Genomic DNA, 19,993 nt, shown 5'->3' on the forward strand with positions numbered 1-19,993 from the left:
GGTAAACATATTTAGAATGCCGTTTAGTTTTCAGTACGTGACATGCTTGTTTTAAGACCAGCGATTTTTTTGCATCGCCAAAAATGTATCCAGTTGTTTCAGTGACAATCATCAGAACATGTCTCCAGTTGTTTCAATGACGATTCATCAGAGCATGTCTTCAGTTGTTTCAGTGACAATGTGGAATGATGCATGTTCAATAATATAAGGTTTTACTGATGGGAGAGGCAACATGACAATACAAAGTCGCCTATTTATATAAATTTCTCTTGAAATGAAACGGTCATTACTAAGAATCAGTTGTTTTTGACATTGTAAATTCCCTCCACGCTAGCAAGTATATCCTCCCAAGTGGTCAGGTCACCACACTTCGAACCCAATCATCAGGATAGTGACAATCATCACATTGCAGAGAAAATCATCACAGCATGTCTTCAGTGACAACCATCAGAACATGTCTTCAGTTGTTTCAGTGACAAACATCAGAACATGTCTTCAGTTGTTTCAGTGACAAACATCAGAACATGTCTTCAGTTGTTTCAGTGACAACCATCAGAACATGTCTTCAGTTGTTTCAGCGACAAACATCAGAACATGTCTTCAGTTGTTTCAGTGACAACCATCAGAACATGTCTTCAGTTGTTTCAGTGACAACCATCAGAACACGTCTTCAGTTGTTTCAGTGACAAACATCAGAACACGTCTTCAGTTGTTTCAGTGACAACCATCAGAACACATCTTCAGTTGTTTCAGTGACAAACATCAGAACATGTCTTCAGTTGTTTCAGTGACAACCATCAGAACACGTCTTCAGTTGTTTCAGTGACAAACATCAGAACACGTCTTCAGTTGTTTCAGTGACAACCATCCGAACACGTATTCAGTTGGTTCAGTGACAAACATCAGAACATGTCTTCAGTTGTTTCAGTGACAAACATCAGAACACGTCTTCAGTTGTTTCAGTGACAAACATCAGAACATGTCTTCAGTTGTTTCAGTGACAACCATCAGAACACGTCTGCAGTTGTTTCAGTGACAAACATCAGAACACGTCTTCAGTTGTTTCAGTGACAATCATCAGAACACGTCTTCAGTTGTTTCAGTGACAACCATCAGAACACGTCTTCAGTTGTTTCAGTGACAACCATCAGAACACGTCTTCAGTTGTTTCAGTGACAATCAACAGAACACGTCTTCAGTTGTTTCAGTAACAACCATCAGAATACGTTTTCGGTTGTTTCAGTGACAACCATCAGAAAACGTCTTCAGTTGTTTCAGTGACAACCATCACAGCACTTTTTCAGTTGTTTCAGTGACAATCAACAGAACACGTTTTCAGTTGTTTCAGTGACAATCATCACAGCATTTTTTCAGTTGTTTCAGTGACAATCATATGTGGAATGATGCATGTTCAATAATATAAGGTTATACTGATGGGAGAGACAACTTGACAATGAATAGTCGTCTATTTATATAAATTACTCTTGAAATGAAACGGTCATTACTAAGAATCAGTTGTTTTTGACATTGTAAATTCCCTCTACGCTAGCAAGTATATCCTCCCATGAGGTCAGGTCTCTCCTCTTTGAACCCACACCATGGTGTCCATTCCCTCTGTGTGACATACAACCTCCTGACGATACCTCCCGCCCTGCCGTCACACTACACGTACATACAGCTACAGTGTCACGGCCGTACATTAAGTCTTGTGAGGAGGACGTCTTAGAAACATGACGCTAATATTGTACAACACTTCCTTCAGTAAACAACCTTTCTGTCTGACCCATGAACAATGTAAATATACCTATACACACTTTAGGTTCTTACTGCATCAATGTAACTCTGTCATCTTTCATCCTATATTCTTTGTCAGTGGCTGTGATGATTGTGTACTCAGCTTGACTTCAGATTAAGATGTTTCACGTTGATCAGTGGCGGTCAAATAGCCAGTTTCCTTTTATCGTCCTTACCATCCCATAAACCTTGGAAACTGCTTCGTCACTGTCATATTCATGTCTATATTTAAAGATGTATCGTGACAAGACGGTAGGACTTGAGGGATGACTTAAGCTTTCCCTTTATTTCGATATGTGTTGTGACGTTTGAGGCACAATCTTTATACGAAGAATTAAGAAGAGGATGACAACATAGTATTTCTTGTGTGTTTTTAATAATTGCACAGTGTATTTCACCATATCTCCCAAAATTCAGGGGAGGGGGGGTTGGAGGGAGGGAGGGAGATGTCCAAATTCAATACAACAACGAATATTATGCAATATACTGATTTGGTGCTTATCACGTTTCATCTGAACCAACCAACTCATAGAGTTTATGTGTCAGTTAATGAGCACAGGTTATTATTAACATTCATGTTCAAAGTCCACCGAGTGACTGAGCTAAAGTGGACGTAGCTATTTTGTTCAACAATAGTCGATGACAAGGATCGTAAAATGAATAGTGGCATTTATGCTAAAGACCATATTCTATGTTTCTATTTAACATAACGTTTACAGAAACAATAAGTTATCAAACACTATAAGGCGAAAACTATCGGTATAAACCTAGAAAAAAGCCAAATATTCACTTCAGCGAGTGGTAATTCTTTTGGACTATTCGATTAACAGTGGAAGGGAGATAACCCATTTATAACATTATGTCAGATCAGGCAAACAAGGTTTCATTACATGTTGAATTCAGGGATATTGTAAAGGTTAATGATTTATTTGGAACAAGTCTCATAACCTGCGTTCTGCAGTTCTCACAGTTCACTGCCATACGTACGTGTTCTTCTTCCCTCATTACCAGAAATGTTCAACTCGAAACAACACATATTTCTACTATTAAGGATATTTCTACAATTGAAAGGATAAACAGTTTTCAACTATTCCCTAAAATTGATAGAGGTCATCATCCACTACCCTTAATTAATGCATTATGATATTTTTTTCGTTGAGTGATCGCTATAGTTAATGAAAATAGTACAACAAGTCAAAAACACGTTCTTACATTTGGCTTAATTACTCACTGACACTATTTAATGCTGAGAGCAAAGAATGTAATAGATCAAATAAAAATGTTTAATTAGCTTTTCAGCAGAATGACTGTGACTGAAGACATGAAAGAGAATTTGCGAGCTCACTGCAAATCAGTCTATCACTATATTTGCCTTTGCTCCAGAACACAATTTTATTTCCATGCCAGGTATCATGGTCATTGGTCATGTTAATCTAAAGTCGTTACCGGAACCTTGTTCCCTTTGCCATGCTAAGAAGTTAACGTGAAATATGTGAGAGAGTGAGTGAGTTTAATTTTACGCCGCACTCAGCAGTATTCCAGCTATATGGCGGCGGTCTGTAAATAATCGAGTCTGGACCAGACAATCCAGTGATCAACAGCATGAGCATCGATCTGCGCAATTGGGAACCGATGACCTATGTCAGCCAAGTCAGCGAGCCTGACCACCCGATCCCGTTAGTCGCCTCTTACGACAAGCATGGGTTACTGAAGGTTCATTCTAACCCGGACCTTCACGGGTCTGAAATAGGTATGTTACCCTACGTTGTTGCAGAAGGTGTTTCAGGAACTGCTAATCACATTGTGTGTTGTACTTACAACTGTCTTTTTTAATATATTTGTATTGGGAGGGCCGTAAACAATATTGTCAAACAAGATTTTGTTTCATTTATAGTCCCAATATAAACGACAAAACTATTTCAATAATACTATAAAGAAATATCCGCTTATGACAAGTTTGAAGTTCATTGTTCATATCAAACTGTATCGGTAGACGTCGTAGTTGTAATTGTAGCTGTAGTAGTAGTAGTAGTAGTAGCAGTAGTAGTAGTAGTAGTAGTAGTAGTAGTAGTAGTAGTAGTAGTAGTAGTAGTAGTAGTAGTGTTTGCATAGTCTTTCCTCTGCCGTTAATGATTATGTAAGGGACTTTACATATCGAATGGAGAAAATGAAGGATACTTCAATTTTGGTCCATGTGTGTCTTTAGTATACAACTATTGTTTAGATGGCTACAGTAATTTGAATAACATCCTTGTGGTGCAGTATCTATGACTTTGTGAGTATTTACCAACTTGGCGTCATGTGATAAACAAGCTAAACTCTTTATATACAACTTAATTTGAAACAAAAAAAAGCTTCCCTTGAGCATCAGCTGTACACCCTTTCTTGCTTATCTCTGTCTTTGTGCATATGAACAGGAATTTCCGCTCAGACTGGCGAATCAAAACAAGTCAATTTGCCTAAGAAGTTTCACTTTATCTGCAGGTGTATGGGCCATCTGACATCGCACCTGCAGTGACTTAAGCGCTGATAGGTGTAGGCGCCTTGTACCAGAAACCCCAGTCTACATATGTATTCATCAATTTGAGGATACAGCTCTTTATTCTTTACCTGCCACAAGCACGACAATATCAGAACGACTTCGTATTTAAATATACATTGGTATGACCTGAAATCAATACTTCATGTCCATAGCTCAGTCAGCAGTTCTACAAACATGGACTTTCTTCAATGAGGATTTGAGCCATTTTAAATTAATGTAGAAATGATACCTGCATGGTCTCAGCTAATCGTCAACACCTTCATAGGAGACATGTAAAGGACGTTTCCAATTGGACACATCAGTGACAGAATGCCGTGGCATGTGTTTCTGACGGGTGCCATTGACGGGTCAGGAAATGCTCACATTTATACAAGCACCAGGATCATATTTGATAGGACGTCATGGACATAAACTTATAATACAGTCGGAATATTACATTGGAATCTGTCTTTAGTAGACATTTCTTATGATTATGGAAATGTATTTTATTCACTATAGTCAATATAAGGATTTCCTTTTCTCAAGTAATGGTTCACAACTCTTGAAAGGACTAATTCTTTAAAATATTTAGGAAAAATGCTTGGCAATCAGCTCATGGATTTCCTTTATTATGTTAAATTTCGTGTGTCTTTGTGCACAAATATCGTTACAATGTATAAGGAAGTTTAACCAGGACAAGAATTCCCCAAAACTAATTGAAATCTCTCCACGTATCCTCAAGAAAATGTTCTATTTGAGGACCGTTGTTTCGAAGCATTCACCACCCGAATTTCTATTTGCTGAAACTCTATGGGCATAGCCAAAGTGGAATGAATGACAGCTCTTAAAATAAAACTATTGCTCCCAATCTAAGGATGTCATCATATGTTTTCCTTTAAGGTGTATAAGAGGTAGGAGAACTGAGCAATGTCAACACGAATACATTTAGAGGTTGTTTAAATAGGCTCTAACCATTCATGTACACATGGAACTCTGAAACTAAACACTCCACAGAGTAGATAGAACAGCTTTGAATTCTTAAGTATTATATTTGGTTTTATATTGACGCTTCTTCTGATGTTTTGATCACAACGACTTCTTTGTCCGAATAATGTCATTATTTTAGTATGATAACTGTTTTTATTTTGAATAATTATCTGATCATCATAATTAATATTTACTCATGCCAATAATGGTTGTCACCCCCCTCTCCACCCCAACCCCAAATACACCTCACACCCCAACCCCACACCCCCTCTCCAATTAAAAAAATTGAAGGGGTTGACAACCATTATTGGCATGAGTAATATGCGATGCCAAAACATGTACTTTTTAATATAATAAATATTGTTTAATATGTTTATTATATATTTTTAAAAATCGAAGATAATGTAAATAAATTATTAATTATTTTTTAAGAACAGTGTTTCTTCGAACAATTTAAAGTCGCAACGTATTGAATGACGGACGTTACAGATGAAAAAGCTTCATACCACACAGACCGTTTTAATAAGCTCAAATTGCATATGACCAAACATCTTATTCCTTCAACAGGAGTGTCCGTTAGTAAACCACAGTATATTTAGTTACGCAAGAGATGAGGCTACAACTGCATCTTTGCAAAGGTTGACTGTTTACTCGTTAGGATGCATTCGTCTCCTGTGTTGACATTTCACCGATAGCTTCACCGGAAGGTCATCCCATTCGCCATTGGGAGGCATGTAAATAGTGCCTATTATACGCATTTAAATATTGACACAAGTGTCATAACGGGTGCTATTGCCTTCTTATTGCTGCATTTACTTGTGATAAAGATGTGTTTTGGTGCTTTGATCAGGGCAGTTGGTTATAACTATGTATGAGAACACTGGAGCGAGTCAGTGAAATGGGTCTGACGTCGAGTGAGTGAGTGAGTTGGGTTTTACGCAGCTTTTAGCAATATTGTAGCAATATCGGCAGGACACAAGAAATGAGATTTGCACATTTTACCCATGTGGGGACTCGAACCCGAACCTTAAGAGTTACGAGCGAACACCTTAACCACTAGGCCTCTCAACGCCGACGTCGCCTGAACAGTATTCCAGTATTATCAGGCGGACTCAGCTTCATGTGGAATGAAAGCTTGAAATGATGTGAGTCTTAGACATGTATCACCTTGGTGAAATATTCGAGGAACAATGTGGTGCCAACAAACCTAGACACCTAATCAGGGAAACCGGATTCAAACTCTAGATCATAGGTTTCTGGTATAGTCAAAGTCACGCAATTTTGCAAGACGAATTAGGCGCCTTGGGGAAACACGCTTGGTTCCCCACTTAGCATAGCAATGGCCTTTTAATATCGTGAATTATCTCAACATTTACAATTTACAGCAACTGCTATCTCGGTTATCTCTGAACTCAATTGTTTTTGCTGTTTAACGCCGCACTCAGCAATATTAAAGATTTATGTCAGCAGTCTGTAAATAATTAAGTCTGGACAAGACAATCCAGCAATCAGCATCATGAGCATTGATGTATGCAGTTGGGTCGTCCACCAAGTCAGCGAGCCTGACCACCCTATCCCGTTAGACGCCTCTTACGATTGGTCTTGCTGATGTGTCTACATATCGTATAACCATAACTTATATAGTTGTTATAATATATTTCAATATTAGCTGTTAAAACTATATTATGATTTCACAGATACTACATGTTCTGGCCAACACAACTTCCTTGACCTGTAAAATTACAGCTTTAAAGCTTTTTGACTTTAAACGGTTTCAATATGTATTCAGAATATTAATATATGCAAATTGTATTCATGCAAAGCATCTCGATGTTGTTTTGATTAAAAATCAGGCTTTGTTAAAAAGTTCTTAAGATGTACCCAACACCTGGTTAATTCATTCATTATCAGCGCAATCAAAGTCAAACAACAATTAGCGGTCCATCCTTCATCATTGCGAAGTCTGTTCACACCTAGATGAGGTTACGGTATCACACGAACGTAGCCAGGTGAATGTGTGTGAACAGCCTACAGACGAGAAGATTGGGCCATCACAGAGGAATGAAGTGTCACCGCGAACACGGGTTGCCTCCTGTTCAAACAAATGAACTAGGTTTGTTTAATTGTAAGGTGGGGTAGTGTGTACATCTTCCTGTGATCTTCACATTGAGTATCGGCCATCCTTCTCTGGTCTCACTCAGAGGCTGCACGACCGATCAACGTGAGATACTGAGAGGATCTACGTCATGAACGGCCTCATCTGCTTTGTCGCCGTCTGCATCGGCATTGCAAATGCTCAGTTACCAGGTTTGGAGTTCATTATTTGATATTTTGTTGCTTGTAAAATATTTCACAGGTTGTTTTGCAATATGAAAACAATACACATTGAATGGTCGGGAAAATATAGCTGTTCATCCTTGTCCAAAAACATTTTGTTTTGTTGATTTATCAAAACAAGCATTACAATATCGTCTCCATATAAGGCCCTTAAGTTTGGTTTTCTTTTGTGACTATCTCAAACGTCAGTCAAGCTAATTGAAGGACAATTTAGAATAATTATTTTACATGTTTTGTTGCACTTTTATTTAGTTCCAAAACAAATACAGATTGCTAACAATGAGTAAGAAGAAACTAATTATCTTTTAGTACATTTGATCAGCTGATCAGCACAAGGAGCGAAATGTTAATGTTATTGGTGCAAATAATATCTTCAATCCACTCTGTAACGTTGTGTTTATATAATGAAGAGTGTTTCGACCGTGCCATGTTTTAACCCATCTTCTAAATATCTATAAGGGCCGTAAAGCTTTCGTTGAGAATTTTGAATATCAAATTAATGTCAGAAACCGTGGCTTTTAATGTCAAATGGATGTCAGAAACCCTAGCTTTTAGTATCCAATTGATGTCAGAAACCCTGGCTGTTAATATTGAGTTGATGTCAGAAACCCTGGTTTTTAATCTAAAATACACATTTGTCTTCTACATATGATTTGAGCTTTAAATATTGCTATCAACTAAATAGACAATTTATGTAGAAAGATTTGTAAAAGTAGTTTTATGAGGATATATATTTGTTTATTTGTCCACGTCCACAGACCGTTGTGGTGAAGAGGCAGTGTCTGGGAGAATTTTGGGTGGTCAAAACGTTTTGAGGTGCACGTGGCCCTACACCCCTCTAGTCAGCATCAGGATCTACTACAACTCCAACTTTGGCAATGACTTCAACTTCGGCAACCTCACAATCTGTGGTGGAGCAATCATCAGTGATCAGCACATTCTTACTTCCGCTGTGTGTGCTGCTCCGTAAGTATAACAGTTCCAGGGTTGTAACAGTGAGCAAGTATTGATTTACGCCGCGATTGACAATATCCCACCAATATTAAGCCAAGAGACGCCAGAAACCGGCTTTATTAGTTGTATCCTATTGTGGAATCGATCCCGGACCTCAGACATAACGAGCAAGTTCTTTAACCGCGATGCTACCCAACGGCTCCAGCCTTGTAATAATTACACGTCCAATGTCTAGAGAAGTACAGACTATTTTATTGTTTTCATAAAATCACAAAAGATTACGGTCTGTGCCTTTTTTAGACTTCCACATTCCTTATTCTTGTAAACGAACACAGTTTTAAGTGCTGACAAAGCTAGGACATTGTCTAAGATAAATCGGGATTCGAACTCGCGCCACCAATACCACTGTCTTGTCTTCGTGAAGTAGAATTTGGAGTAGAATTAAATTAATTTTGATGGTATTCCTCAAGATGGTAGGAAAAGTATTCAAAATGTAATGAAAATGAATGATTACAACTGAAAGTAAACATTGTTCAAAAATCAAGTAAGCGGTTAGTGAAACTAGAAAATTACATTTTAAAGATAAATTCTTACTTATCAATTTGACGGAAAACGTCGTCAATGAGAAGGTTGTAACACTGTGTGCATGGAAACACTAGGAGTATTTCCTGACAACATTGAAAACTAACCATGCGTCAGATGCTTTCATAACTCAGATCTATACAAACATTCCGTTATACCGTTGTATTTACAAAGGGTGGTTGTTGGATGTGTATTATGATTCGTGTACTTTGAGCGATATTCAAGCAGATTACTCATCGTCAGGTTTGCATCAACAATAACTCTCATATTGACTCTTGAAAGTACATCTAATTAGTTACACTTTATATTATTCAGGTCCTAAAAGGTATATGTAGGTCATCAAAATGTATAGTTTTGTGACACATTCTACCCCTCTCCCTGCCCCACTCCCTTTCCCCGACCCTTTCTCTCTCTCCCCCCTCTCTTCCCCCTCTCTCCGTCTCTCTCCCTCCCCTAATCTCCCTCTCTCTCATTCTCTCCCCCTCCCCTCCCCTCCCCCCCCCCCCCTCTCTCTCTCTCTCTCTTTCTCTCTCTCTCTTTCTCTCTCATGCTTGTCGTAAGAGGACTAACGGGATCGGGTGGTCAGGCTCGCTGACTTGGTTGACACATGTCATCGTTTCCCAGTTGCGTAGATTGATGATCATGCTGTTGATCACAGGGTTGTCTGGTCCAGACGCGATTATTTACAGACCGCCGCCATATAGCTGGAATATTGCTGAGTGTGGCGTAAAACTAAACTCACTCACTCTCTCTGTCTCTCTCTCTCACACACATAGATACACTGAACACTATATACGTTCATAAGTAAGGTAAGATACTATATGGATGACAACTCCTTTATTATAACATACATTTTTGTGAAGTATAGATTGTAATGCCGTTGTCAAGCACTCTTGCTTGACAATGGTATGAGAATTAATACCAAAACGTTACATCATATAATAATATTATAGTAAAGGAGGTGTCACCCTTAGGGTAGCATAGTATTACATTCCTTATCACTGAACCTCCAAAATGTCTATCAAACAGATCACTATAAACTTTCTTAACTACAATTTGGAAGGACTAAATTTGGAGGTCATTGCGACTGACATGTTTTCCTAAGTATACTTCCGTAAAGTTAGTAAAGAAAAAATAGACAATCTTCGGTAATATATTTGTTTTCTTTACAGCTAAATAAACACTTAATAAGTGATCTGCAGTCTGAATTTATATAACGATCATGACAATGGTGAATTCTAATTGACAGATTGTACGGACTAAGTGCAGCCATAGTACGTCAGTCGACACGAGTTGTCGTTGGAGACTTCGACGCCAGACTCACAGACTTCGGTAATGACGGCCGCCCCGAAGATGTCATAGAACTGGAAGATGTGAAGATTCACCGAGACTATGACAACATCACCACAAGTTAGTATACATGCGTCATACAATAAGTTTAGTTGCTGTTTCCCTTAAATAGATGTTGGGGGATTTCTTTGTTGGCATTTCACAACGTTCGAGGTGCAATTCAACATGCTCTTTCTACCAAGATTTCCAAGAACAGGAACATAGCAGTCAAGGCTTTCGTACAGCTTTTTCTGAGACACAAGAAGTTTCAGAATTGGCGGCACTGGTGACGAAAATGATGCTCGATGTAGATATTTGATTTTAATTGTAACATCAGTTCCCGCGTGTTTTTTAAACAATTTGGTTCAGGTAAATATTCATTTTGTCTCTGTGCGTGTTTGTGACAAGTTTCACAACATTTTCGCAAAAACATAGTGTCGTCACTATTTGACAGTGCTAATGATTTTGTTGGTATCATACAAAGGATTTTTATATGATTTCATATTATAGAACGGGTTTTGTAGCTTTTGTCAATTCCGTTATCAGTTATGCTATCGGGTGGTCAGACTCGCTGACTCGCTGACACACATGCGTAGATCGATGCTCATGCTGTTGATCAGTGGATTGTCTGGTCCAGACATGATTATTTACAGACCGCAGCCATACAGCTGGAATAAAACTAAACTCACTCACTCACTCATTGGGTGTCAGCTAGATGTTGGAATGATGTCCTAATGATGCAGGATTTTGACGCTTGCAACTTTGCAGGAACCAAAGAGGTCAGGCATGGAGCTAACAGACCTTTCATGATGATTGGAACGGGTATCTGGGATACGAACCAACGACCAGAAAGTTTTGATAAGCGTAGACGCAATTCTTTGTTGGAACAACTGACATGAGGAAATGCTCTAATGACGATATTAACCTCTAATTTGAAAAGTGATGACTTATTATTGGATGTCCATGAATCATGTTCTTTGAGTATGCCTCATGATAAAACAATTCTTCTGGAAGATAAGTGTCATAGTCTCTATTCGTATATTGTTTCAGGCAACAACATTGCTATCTTCAAGCTGAGAACACGCATCCAGTACAACAACTGCAAACAGCCGGCTTGCCTGGAAGCTCAGCGCACCTCAGCTACAAGCACATGTGACATACCGGAAGTAGATGACACGTGCATCATGGCTTCAGTTGGACTTAAAAGTCGTAAGGATTAGTTTGCAATTGCAGCTAATTAATGTGATACTCAGTGACAGTTTACGGCATAGGCTTGCGCACAATTTCATTTTGTAGAGACCAGTGAAGATCCAGGTAAAAATTGGTCTTCAGCAACCCGTGGTTGTCGCAGGAGGCTACTAACGGGATCGGTTGGTCAGACTCGCTGACTTGGTTGACACATCTCACCATATCCCCTATTGCCTAGATCGATGCTCATGATGTTGATCACCAGATTGCCTGGTTCAGACTCGATTATTTACAGACCCATGAGTAAAAAAGATAACATAATCAATTTGTAGATCAATTCTATACTCCCCAAACTGGGTGATATTCGATATTAACAGATGATTACAGGAATATATAGAGGTATCGAGTTATGGTAAAAAAAAGGAAGGATTTGGTGTAATCTCTCTCTCTCTCTCTCTCTCTCTCTCTCTCTCTCTCTCTCTCTCTCTCTCTCTCTCTCTCTCTCTCTCTCTCTCTCTCTCTCTCTCTCTCTCTCTCTCTCTCTCTCTCTCTCTCTCTCTCTCTCTCTCTCTCTCTCTCTCTCTCTCTCTCTCTCTCTCTCTCTCTCTCTCTCTCTCACACGAACACTTTGCCGGAGTATTGCAAGGGCGCAGGCAAGGAAGAAACCAGGCAGGGTGTATGTGTATAATCCAAAAATAAATGTTTGAGATGACTCGGTCAAGACTTCGTCATGTCCTCACCATTAGTGAACCCTTCATTTATGCAACATGGCACGGTCTGCATTAGTGTCCCAGTGACAATTACGCTGAGAACCAAAACATAAAAATACTGAAAAAATGTTACAAAACAATATTGAATGACTTAAAATGCTTGGAGACTGTGTGAATAATTGAGAAAGAACGAGTACAGGCGCCTTGAGAACAGAACGAAATAGAGGCGGAGAAATCAAAGCATATACGTTAAGTCACAAGAGAGTCGAGCTCGACATTAATAGTAAAGTACTGCGCTACACTGTCACCCTAAGATTTTTCTAACATTAATGATGATAGGTAACGAAAATTACCACTCGATTCTAAATGATCATAGGTTTACGCCCCTATTAGCAATATTCCAGCAATATCACAATATTGAAATCAATAAGTTTTCTTATAAGATTTATATGTTTGTGAGTGAGTGAGTTTAGTTTTACGCCGCTTTTAGCAATATTCCAGCAATATCACTGCGGGGAACACCAGAAATTGGCTTCACACAAATTGTACCCATAGTGAGAATCGATCCCGGGTCTTTAGCGTGGCGAGCGGATGCTTTAACCATTAGGCTACCCCGTCGCCCCAAAACAACAGAGAGATAGATGACTTAATCACAGACTGTGTATCAAATGGCGTCTCGTTGGACAAGTGACATTACTCAAAACCTGTCACCAAGCAGTGATCATGAATAGGTACCCGTTTGGCTGACATGGTGATCCGACATTTTGGCTGTGATATGGCGCAGTTATGAATATACATTTATCATTTACCGTTATACACCAATTTCACTTGAATTGCAAATTCTTGTTACAGCCAACGATGCAGAAGCATCTAATATCCCCCAACAGGCTCCCATCAAGCTCCTCAGCAGACAGGTTACCGAAGCCATTGCAAGACAAGCTCCTAACAACCCTCTCCCAGCTGGCACCGTCATTGGCAGAACCGAGAGCCCGTCGGTCCAAGCCTGTCTGGTACGTTGAATTGATGTATTAATGTAATGTAATGAGGGAAGACATCTCAGTATTGAAGAATCACAGATTGTCTATATACACGCATACTGCTGATGGGATGCATTTATAGGAACACTTTTCAAAACCTACCTTTAGGGTTCATTATGCAAGCATACAGATGATGCACTTATGGAATATTTTAATGAAACACATCATGATATAGAGCAATCGCATTGTTGTACGGTTCAATATATCGGTATACCCTGGTTATAATGCCACCGTTTGTCCTGGAAAAATATGGCATTATATTCAGGGTGGCATTATAACCAGGTAAGACAGCTGGAAACCCTATGCAATTAACAAGGTGATTGAGCTGATGACTGACTGACTGAGTTTGGCTTTACGCCGCTTTTAGCAATATTCCAGCAACATCACGGCGGGGGACACCAGAAATGGGCTTCACACATTGTACCCATGTGGGGATTCGAGATTGAGCTGATGTCTCCTGTAATGAGCCTTTAATCACAACGCCTTGGGGCTGTAGGTGACTTGTTGTTGTAGGTGACAGGAAGTGAAATGTCACATGTGTTATCCTATCTGGGATTACAAGACTACTTAAAGCATTGATACACTACATGCAGTCAGTGTAAGTAATTGGCATTATAACCAGGGGAAAATGACTTTTTGTTCCAAAACAAGAAACATGGCATTATATCCAGGGTGGCATTATAACCAGGGGCTTTGTAACCAGGGTGACTGTATCGGTATACAATCGATGTACTATTAGACTTTAAGGAAGAAATACATCTCATCGCAGAGGAACCACATTTATGTAGGGCTCGATATATACACACACAAAACGTAAATGCTTCACCTCAACAAGAAATGTTATGAAATGTTAACTTAAAGGTAAGTTAAGGGATCATATTCGCATTCGGACATGTCATATTTTGAAAGTGAAACGGGCACATGTTAATAAACGGGCACATGTTAATGTCGATTCTGCGACAAAAAATAACGTTTCTACCATGTGTTTGTATTTATAGAGCAAATATGTACTCGTTTTCAAATGTTGAAAAATATTTTATGAAGAAATCAGCCGTTTTGACACATTTTGTCTAAATATGCAATTAAATAATAGTTTAAATTCATAAAAACAATTCTGGTACTGTTCTTACTAATAGCTAATATGACAGCGAAAAAACACATATTGACACAAGATACTTAAAAATATTTGAAACGGAAGTGAGTAAAATATATTATAAGACAACAATAACATATGTTTTAATGTTTATTTGTGAAGCAAAACAGGCAAGATGTATCACTGCAAGGTATTGTAGAACTTCTTAACATAACATATATGGACCGTATAAAACACACAACTGATCGCATTTGGAGCGTGATCGTCAACTCCAGCATGCGTATTCTAATATACTATTCACACTTTGCTAAGGATCAAATCATGGATTCAACAGAAAACTATTATGTGGGGTAAAATTTGGTTTATATACCAAAGTTTATTGTAAGTATGGATCCTAGGTTTCAGTATGTCATTGCATCTTGTGGATCCCATACCTGCTATTGACATGTGTTGTTTATTTGTCAATGACCCGTTGCATGATTTGCAAAATGGTTGATTGGTGCCATGAAAACAATTTTTATGGTTACTCGTGTATCAAGTGCATGAGGTTTGATTAAAGTGTCTGTTTGCCTAAAGATGGGTTACCATATTATTATTTATCCAGTTTTAAATGGATAGAATTTCAAATTATAAATCTACGTCTAAGTAAAGTTGTGAATTTGTGTGTTCCTTAGCAAAGTGTGAGTAGTATATAAAACGTTCGGTTTCAGTTCGACTGGGGCGGTATTGTGGTGTGCCGGAGGTCCAACAAGTGGTGGCTTAGAGGCATCATCAGTACCAACAACTGCCTCGTCAGCAACGGCGGAGTGGCGACACCCGAGCCTCCCATCTTCATCACCGAGGTGGCAAACTACAAGGACTGGATCCAGACCTGCGCGGAGAACATTTCCGCTTGTCCAACTCTATAAACAATAAGGGATTGCCGGGGATGCATCACAGAAAACATCTGATGATGATCGCACCAAGAATACCACTTCTATAATGATATATTTCCTATCTAAATGCATCTGCGTTTGCCGTTTATGCTGTACATACAACAGTTGCTATTACGTGTCTTGTGTGGGTTGTTCATGTTGACAAATAAATTTGTAAGGAATGTCATCTTTTCTTGAGTGTTCACAGGTTCGTGTCCTAACAAATATCACTACCTCAATTTTCTGAAGAATATCCGGGATGTGCGTATTTTGTTTTTCATCCGAGTGTGGACCCGTGAAGATCCGGGTTAGAATGGGCCTTCACCGACCCATACTTGTCGTATGAGGCGACTAACAGGATCGGGTGGTAAGGCTTGCTGACTTGGCTGACACATGTCATCGTATCCCAGTTGCGTAGATCGATGCTCATGCTGTTGATCACTGGATTGTCTGGTTCAGACTCGATTGTTTACATACCGCCGCCATGTAGGCGGGGTATTGTTGAGTGCGGCGATAAACAACAAACAAACAAGACATACGAGCATGTTATCTTTCATCTTTAATGAGCGCCTGTAATGCATTGTTTGATCTGATTGTCATTTCAATTACAGACAGGTTGGAGTGGTACAGACATTGCACAGATCATTATCTCTCGACGAATATCGTCGCTTTTATCTCCCATCTGACGAGTGTAGAAGTGTTACAAATGTTTGTAAGAATCACAGCAACTTTATAGGTTAATCCTCGGTGATGAAGAATCCTATTTATAATCAGGATTCGAACCTAGGACCAGAAAAAGCATCCAGGTAAAAGACATTCGACCATTGGTCAACACGTAGTTTCGTATCAATGGTGTTGATGTCCAATGTGTAACTGAAAAATGTCCAGCAGAAAACCTATACATGTGTGCTCTCTGATCATGCTATATTTGTTGTAAAACGCTCATCCAGCAATATTCCAGATATATTTAAACAATCGAGTCTTGACCAAACAATCCAGTGATCGACATGACAAGCATCGATCTACGTATTTAGGATACAATGCCATTTGTCAACCAAATCAGCAAGCCTGGCCACCAGTTCCCGTTAGTCGCCTCGAGCATGGTTTGCTGAAGATCACTTCTAATCCGGATCTTCACGGGTGGTGTGATTTAGAACTGGGTGTATGTTCTTTAACGCCGCACTATATTCCAGCTCCGTCACAACCTGTAAATATTCGCGTATGAACCAGACAATCCACTGATTGATATTATGACCAACGACCCAAGCCATGGGTGTCCACTCATCTCATTAAGTGGCCTCTTATGAGAACGTTAGGTTGCTGGGAACCTAATGTCCATCACCAAGCATCGATCTAACATTCGGGATACAATACCATTTGTTAATCACGGGAGCCAGTCTGACCACCCGATCCCATTAGTAGAGATCTATCCATATGTTGATCTTCCTACCGTCGAGTGCTGATGCTGCCGGTCAACCCCACTGTATGTTTTTGGATCAGTTATAAGAGGTCAATATACATACAAATTTGTTTCCATGGGCGATATCGCTTGAGTGAGATAAGGCTACAACGAAATTGCATCTTTGCTAGTCTCATTTCGCCTACATCCCAATTCGCCTACAGTCTTAAAACAACATTTCATGGTCTGTTGACTGTTGATTACGCAATGTTAAACCAGTGTCTCCCCTATGATCTAAAAGTGGACTCTTCTAGTTTAAGTAGTTGAAGGACAAAAAGAATTTATTTCTCTTATTTGTCAGTTATTTATTTATTCTGTTATTTGTCATTTCCCGATCACAATGATATTCACATCATATCACAAATCCACATCATATCACATTAGTATTAAGGAAGTTAACTTGTGCCGATGTCCATTTAGGAGATAAACATACTGTGTTGGAAAATTAGAGGTTTATAACGAAATTATAATAGCTCTAAATTTGAATTAAAACCCTACGTATAGCGTGAGGTTTTAAATACAAAATTCAGAGCTATTATAATTTTATCTCTATTCTACTATAGCCGTGTTATTAAGATTAAAAATAATACATACTGTATTGGAAAATGAGTGAAACGTGATTCTATACCTCTGAATGACTTTGATTAACCACAATCCAGTATTTACTGAAGGCATGGTAGAATCTCACTTCAACTTGATAAGGTCATTTTCGTAAAGCTTGGGGTTATAAAAAACATGAAAGAAACCATGATATGGCTTCAGACTTTCTATAGTCATTCACATATTGTGCATGCAGAACAACAGTGAATTTGGATGTTAGGCAACATACAATCCATCTAATCATAGGATATGCAAGGTATGATGTTGGTACTTGTAGGTAATTCAGAAAATGAGCCTTCAAATTCACTGATCCACGAACTTGTCACTTTTAGAGATTAGTGATGGCAACTGATTTTCATAAGAGGCAAATATGTTGACTTTACATTGGTAAAAACCTAGCTGTGTATACCTTTCGTTGGAATCGAACACATATCTTTATAACAACAGTCAATCAAGATGTAGTGTGGCACTGACCAGTGAGTCAGGTTCATTATTAGAGTAGGGGTGCAATTTCTAATCCCAATTAGCCTACAGTCTTTTTTGTATGCAAAATGGGATGTAGGCGAATTGAGATGTAGGCGAGTAGAGACTAAACCGTTACCAAGCCGCTTTATTTGTTGTTTAACGCGACACATAATAAAATATACCAGGCATATGGCGGTGGCCTGTAAATAAACGAATCTGAACCACACTATCTAATGGTGGACAACATGAGCGTCGATCGACGGAATCTGGGTACAATGACGTGCATGAACTCTGTAACTTAGCCTGACAATCCTATCCTGTTAGTCGCCTCTGAGGTCAGTCTCTAACTCCCTTGTTCACGGGTTCGGTTACCATGACGTCACAATGAAATGCCACCAGACATATCTCTGCAACTGAAGGTGGTTACCGTTACATTTTACGGTCCAGAAACTCGTTTACACTGTCTGCATACTCAAACACGTAAAGTTGGCTGAATGATATTAGATGATAAATACAATCTCCCATTGTGTCTTTTGATATCAAATTTTATCAACACTCGTCGTTTGAAGTTTAACATCCATCGGCAAGTTCTGGAGAATGAAACTTATTTTGACTTGTACTGATCTATTTCAAGACAAAGGACACTCAGGGATTTTCTTTGCCAAGCGTAGAGTAAATGTTCTAAAACATAACATAGCAGAGTCGGAGATTTTACTTTCATGAATAAAGAACTTTGCTTAAACAGTCTACATTGTAACCATGTATTACTACTTGAGCCAATATAAACGACTCGTGAAGGGCGGCATGTCATTCCTGCGTACGATCTGTGTTTTGAAAGTGACTCACTCCCCAGGACTATAGAGTGAGTGAGTGAGTGAGTATGGTTTATTGCCGCTTTCAGCAATATTCCAGCAATATCACAGAGGGTGACAGCAGAAATGGGCTTCACACATTGTGCCCATATGGGGAATCGAACCTGGGTTTTAGACGTGATGAGCGAGCGCTTTAACCACTAGGCTACCCCACCGCCCCCAAGAGCATAGATAAAGGAACAATCGGCAGCGTCAAAACACGTCCATTTGTTTACTGTATTTAATTAAATTTTCTAATCTTCAAACTGTTTTTGAGGGTGCAAGATAGCCGTGTGCACTATACATTAGCTCTGTTACCCAAACCCAAACACAACCAACGACTTTCACAGAAAAACAGCATCATCTGTAGACTACAAAAGATCTAACACCTATACGTATAACACCATGGGGAATGCCTCTAGAACAATCTTTCCTTAAGAGTTCAGTTTATCTAATTACCTGGCATTGGGCGTTAAACAGTTCTGTGTTATAGGAGTGTTATTGTCCACATAGTTTCCTGGGCTATATAAAGCACAGTTCTCCAGGAAGGGTTGAAGATGACAATTTTCACTGTGACTATCGTGCTGCTTCTAGCGCAACTGACATTCTCGGGAGCTCAGTTTATCCGCCATACATGTGAGTTATTCAGATGCATACTTTTATTAAATTTATTCTGTAAAATGATTTTTTGCGAACACCTAGTGTCATCCTGATTCCTGCGAATCACTCATTTAATCTACACCACTAATTTATCGTTTACGCCAAATGGAATCTGTCTCGGCGGGCAAGAAAGACTATACGATCTTTGGCGTTGAAATTATTTATAACAAATTTGTCATTTTATATGTTTACTTAGGCACACTACATGTCAATATATATATTATGCAAAAACAAATCAACGTGATTAATTAAAGAACCATCTTTTTGCGATACCGAAATCAGATATATTTTTCATGCCTTAGGCTGAACAAAATATTTCGTGTGATAATGATGTTTCGATAATACATATAATAGTGTTAAACGTTTCAGTATGTGCCCAGCTGTATAGCGGAAGATGTCGACCGTCATGCTATTACCAGGAGACACAACAACAAAACACGTATGACAGACTGTGTTTCGTCGGCGTGTGCTGTCGGCAAGGTGGTGGTATGTAATGGTAGTTGTCGGTGTCA

At 39.0% G+C, this 19,993-nt stretch overlaps 1 protein-coding gene across 1 annotated transcript; it reads left to right on the forward strand.

Moving 5' to 3' along the window:
- Positions 1-7,472: 7,472 nt before the first annotated feature.
- On the forward strand, positions 7,473-15,633 carry LOC124260332 (plasma kallikrein-like). The gene is made up of 6 exons (XM_046694619.1): positions 7,473-7,609; positions 8,398-8,605; positions 10,425-10,585; positions 11,555-11,713; positions 13,255-13,412; positions 15,243-15,633. The coding sequence occupies exons 1-6, from the start codon at positions 7,549-7,551 to the stop codon at positions 15,438-15,440; spliced, it is 945 nt and encodes a 314-aa protein (XP_046550575.1). The 5' UTR covers positions 7,473-7,548; the 3' UTR covers positions 15,441-15,633.
- The last annotated feature ends 4,360 nt before the right edge of the window (positions 15,634-19,993 follow it).

Source organism: Haliotis rubra, unplaced genomic scaffold (assembly GCF_003918875.1).
Source record: "Haliotis rubra isolate DU_JTF1 unplaced genomic scaffold, ASM391887v1 Scf76, whole genome shotgun sequence".
In the NCBI taxonomy this organism is placed as follows: Eukaryota; Metazoa; Mollusca; class Gastropoda; order Lepetellida; family Haliotidae; genus Haliotis; species Haliotis rubra.

Bases quoted from the DNA above. Each gene is read 5' to 3' on its own strand.
- LOC124260332 (XM_046694619.1), top strand. From the start codon at position 7,549: ATGAACGGCCTCATCTGCTTTGTCGCCGTCTGCATCGGCATTGCAAAT. The intron at 8,606-10,424 runs GTAAGTATAACA...TCTAATTGACAG, and splicing joins TCCGCTGTGTGTGCTGCTCC to ATTGTACGGACTAAGTGCAG. The intron at 13,413-15,242 runs GTACGTTGAATT...GTTCGGTTTCAG, and splicing joins CGTCGGTCCAAGCCTGTCTG to TTCGACTGGGGCGGTATTGT.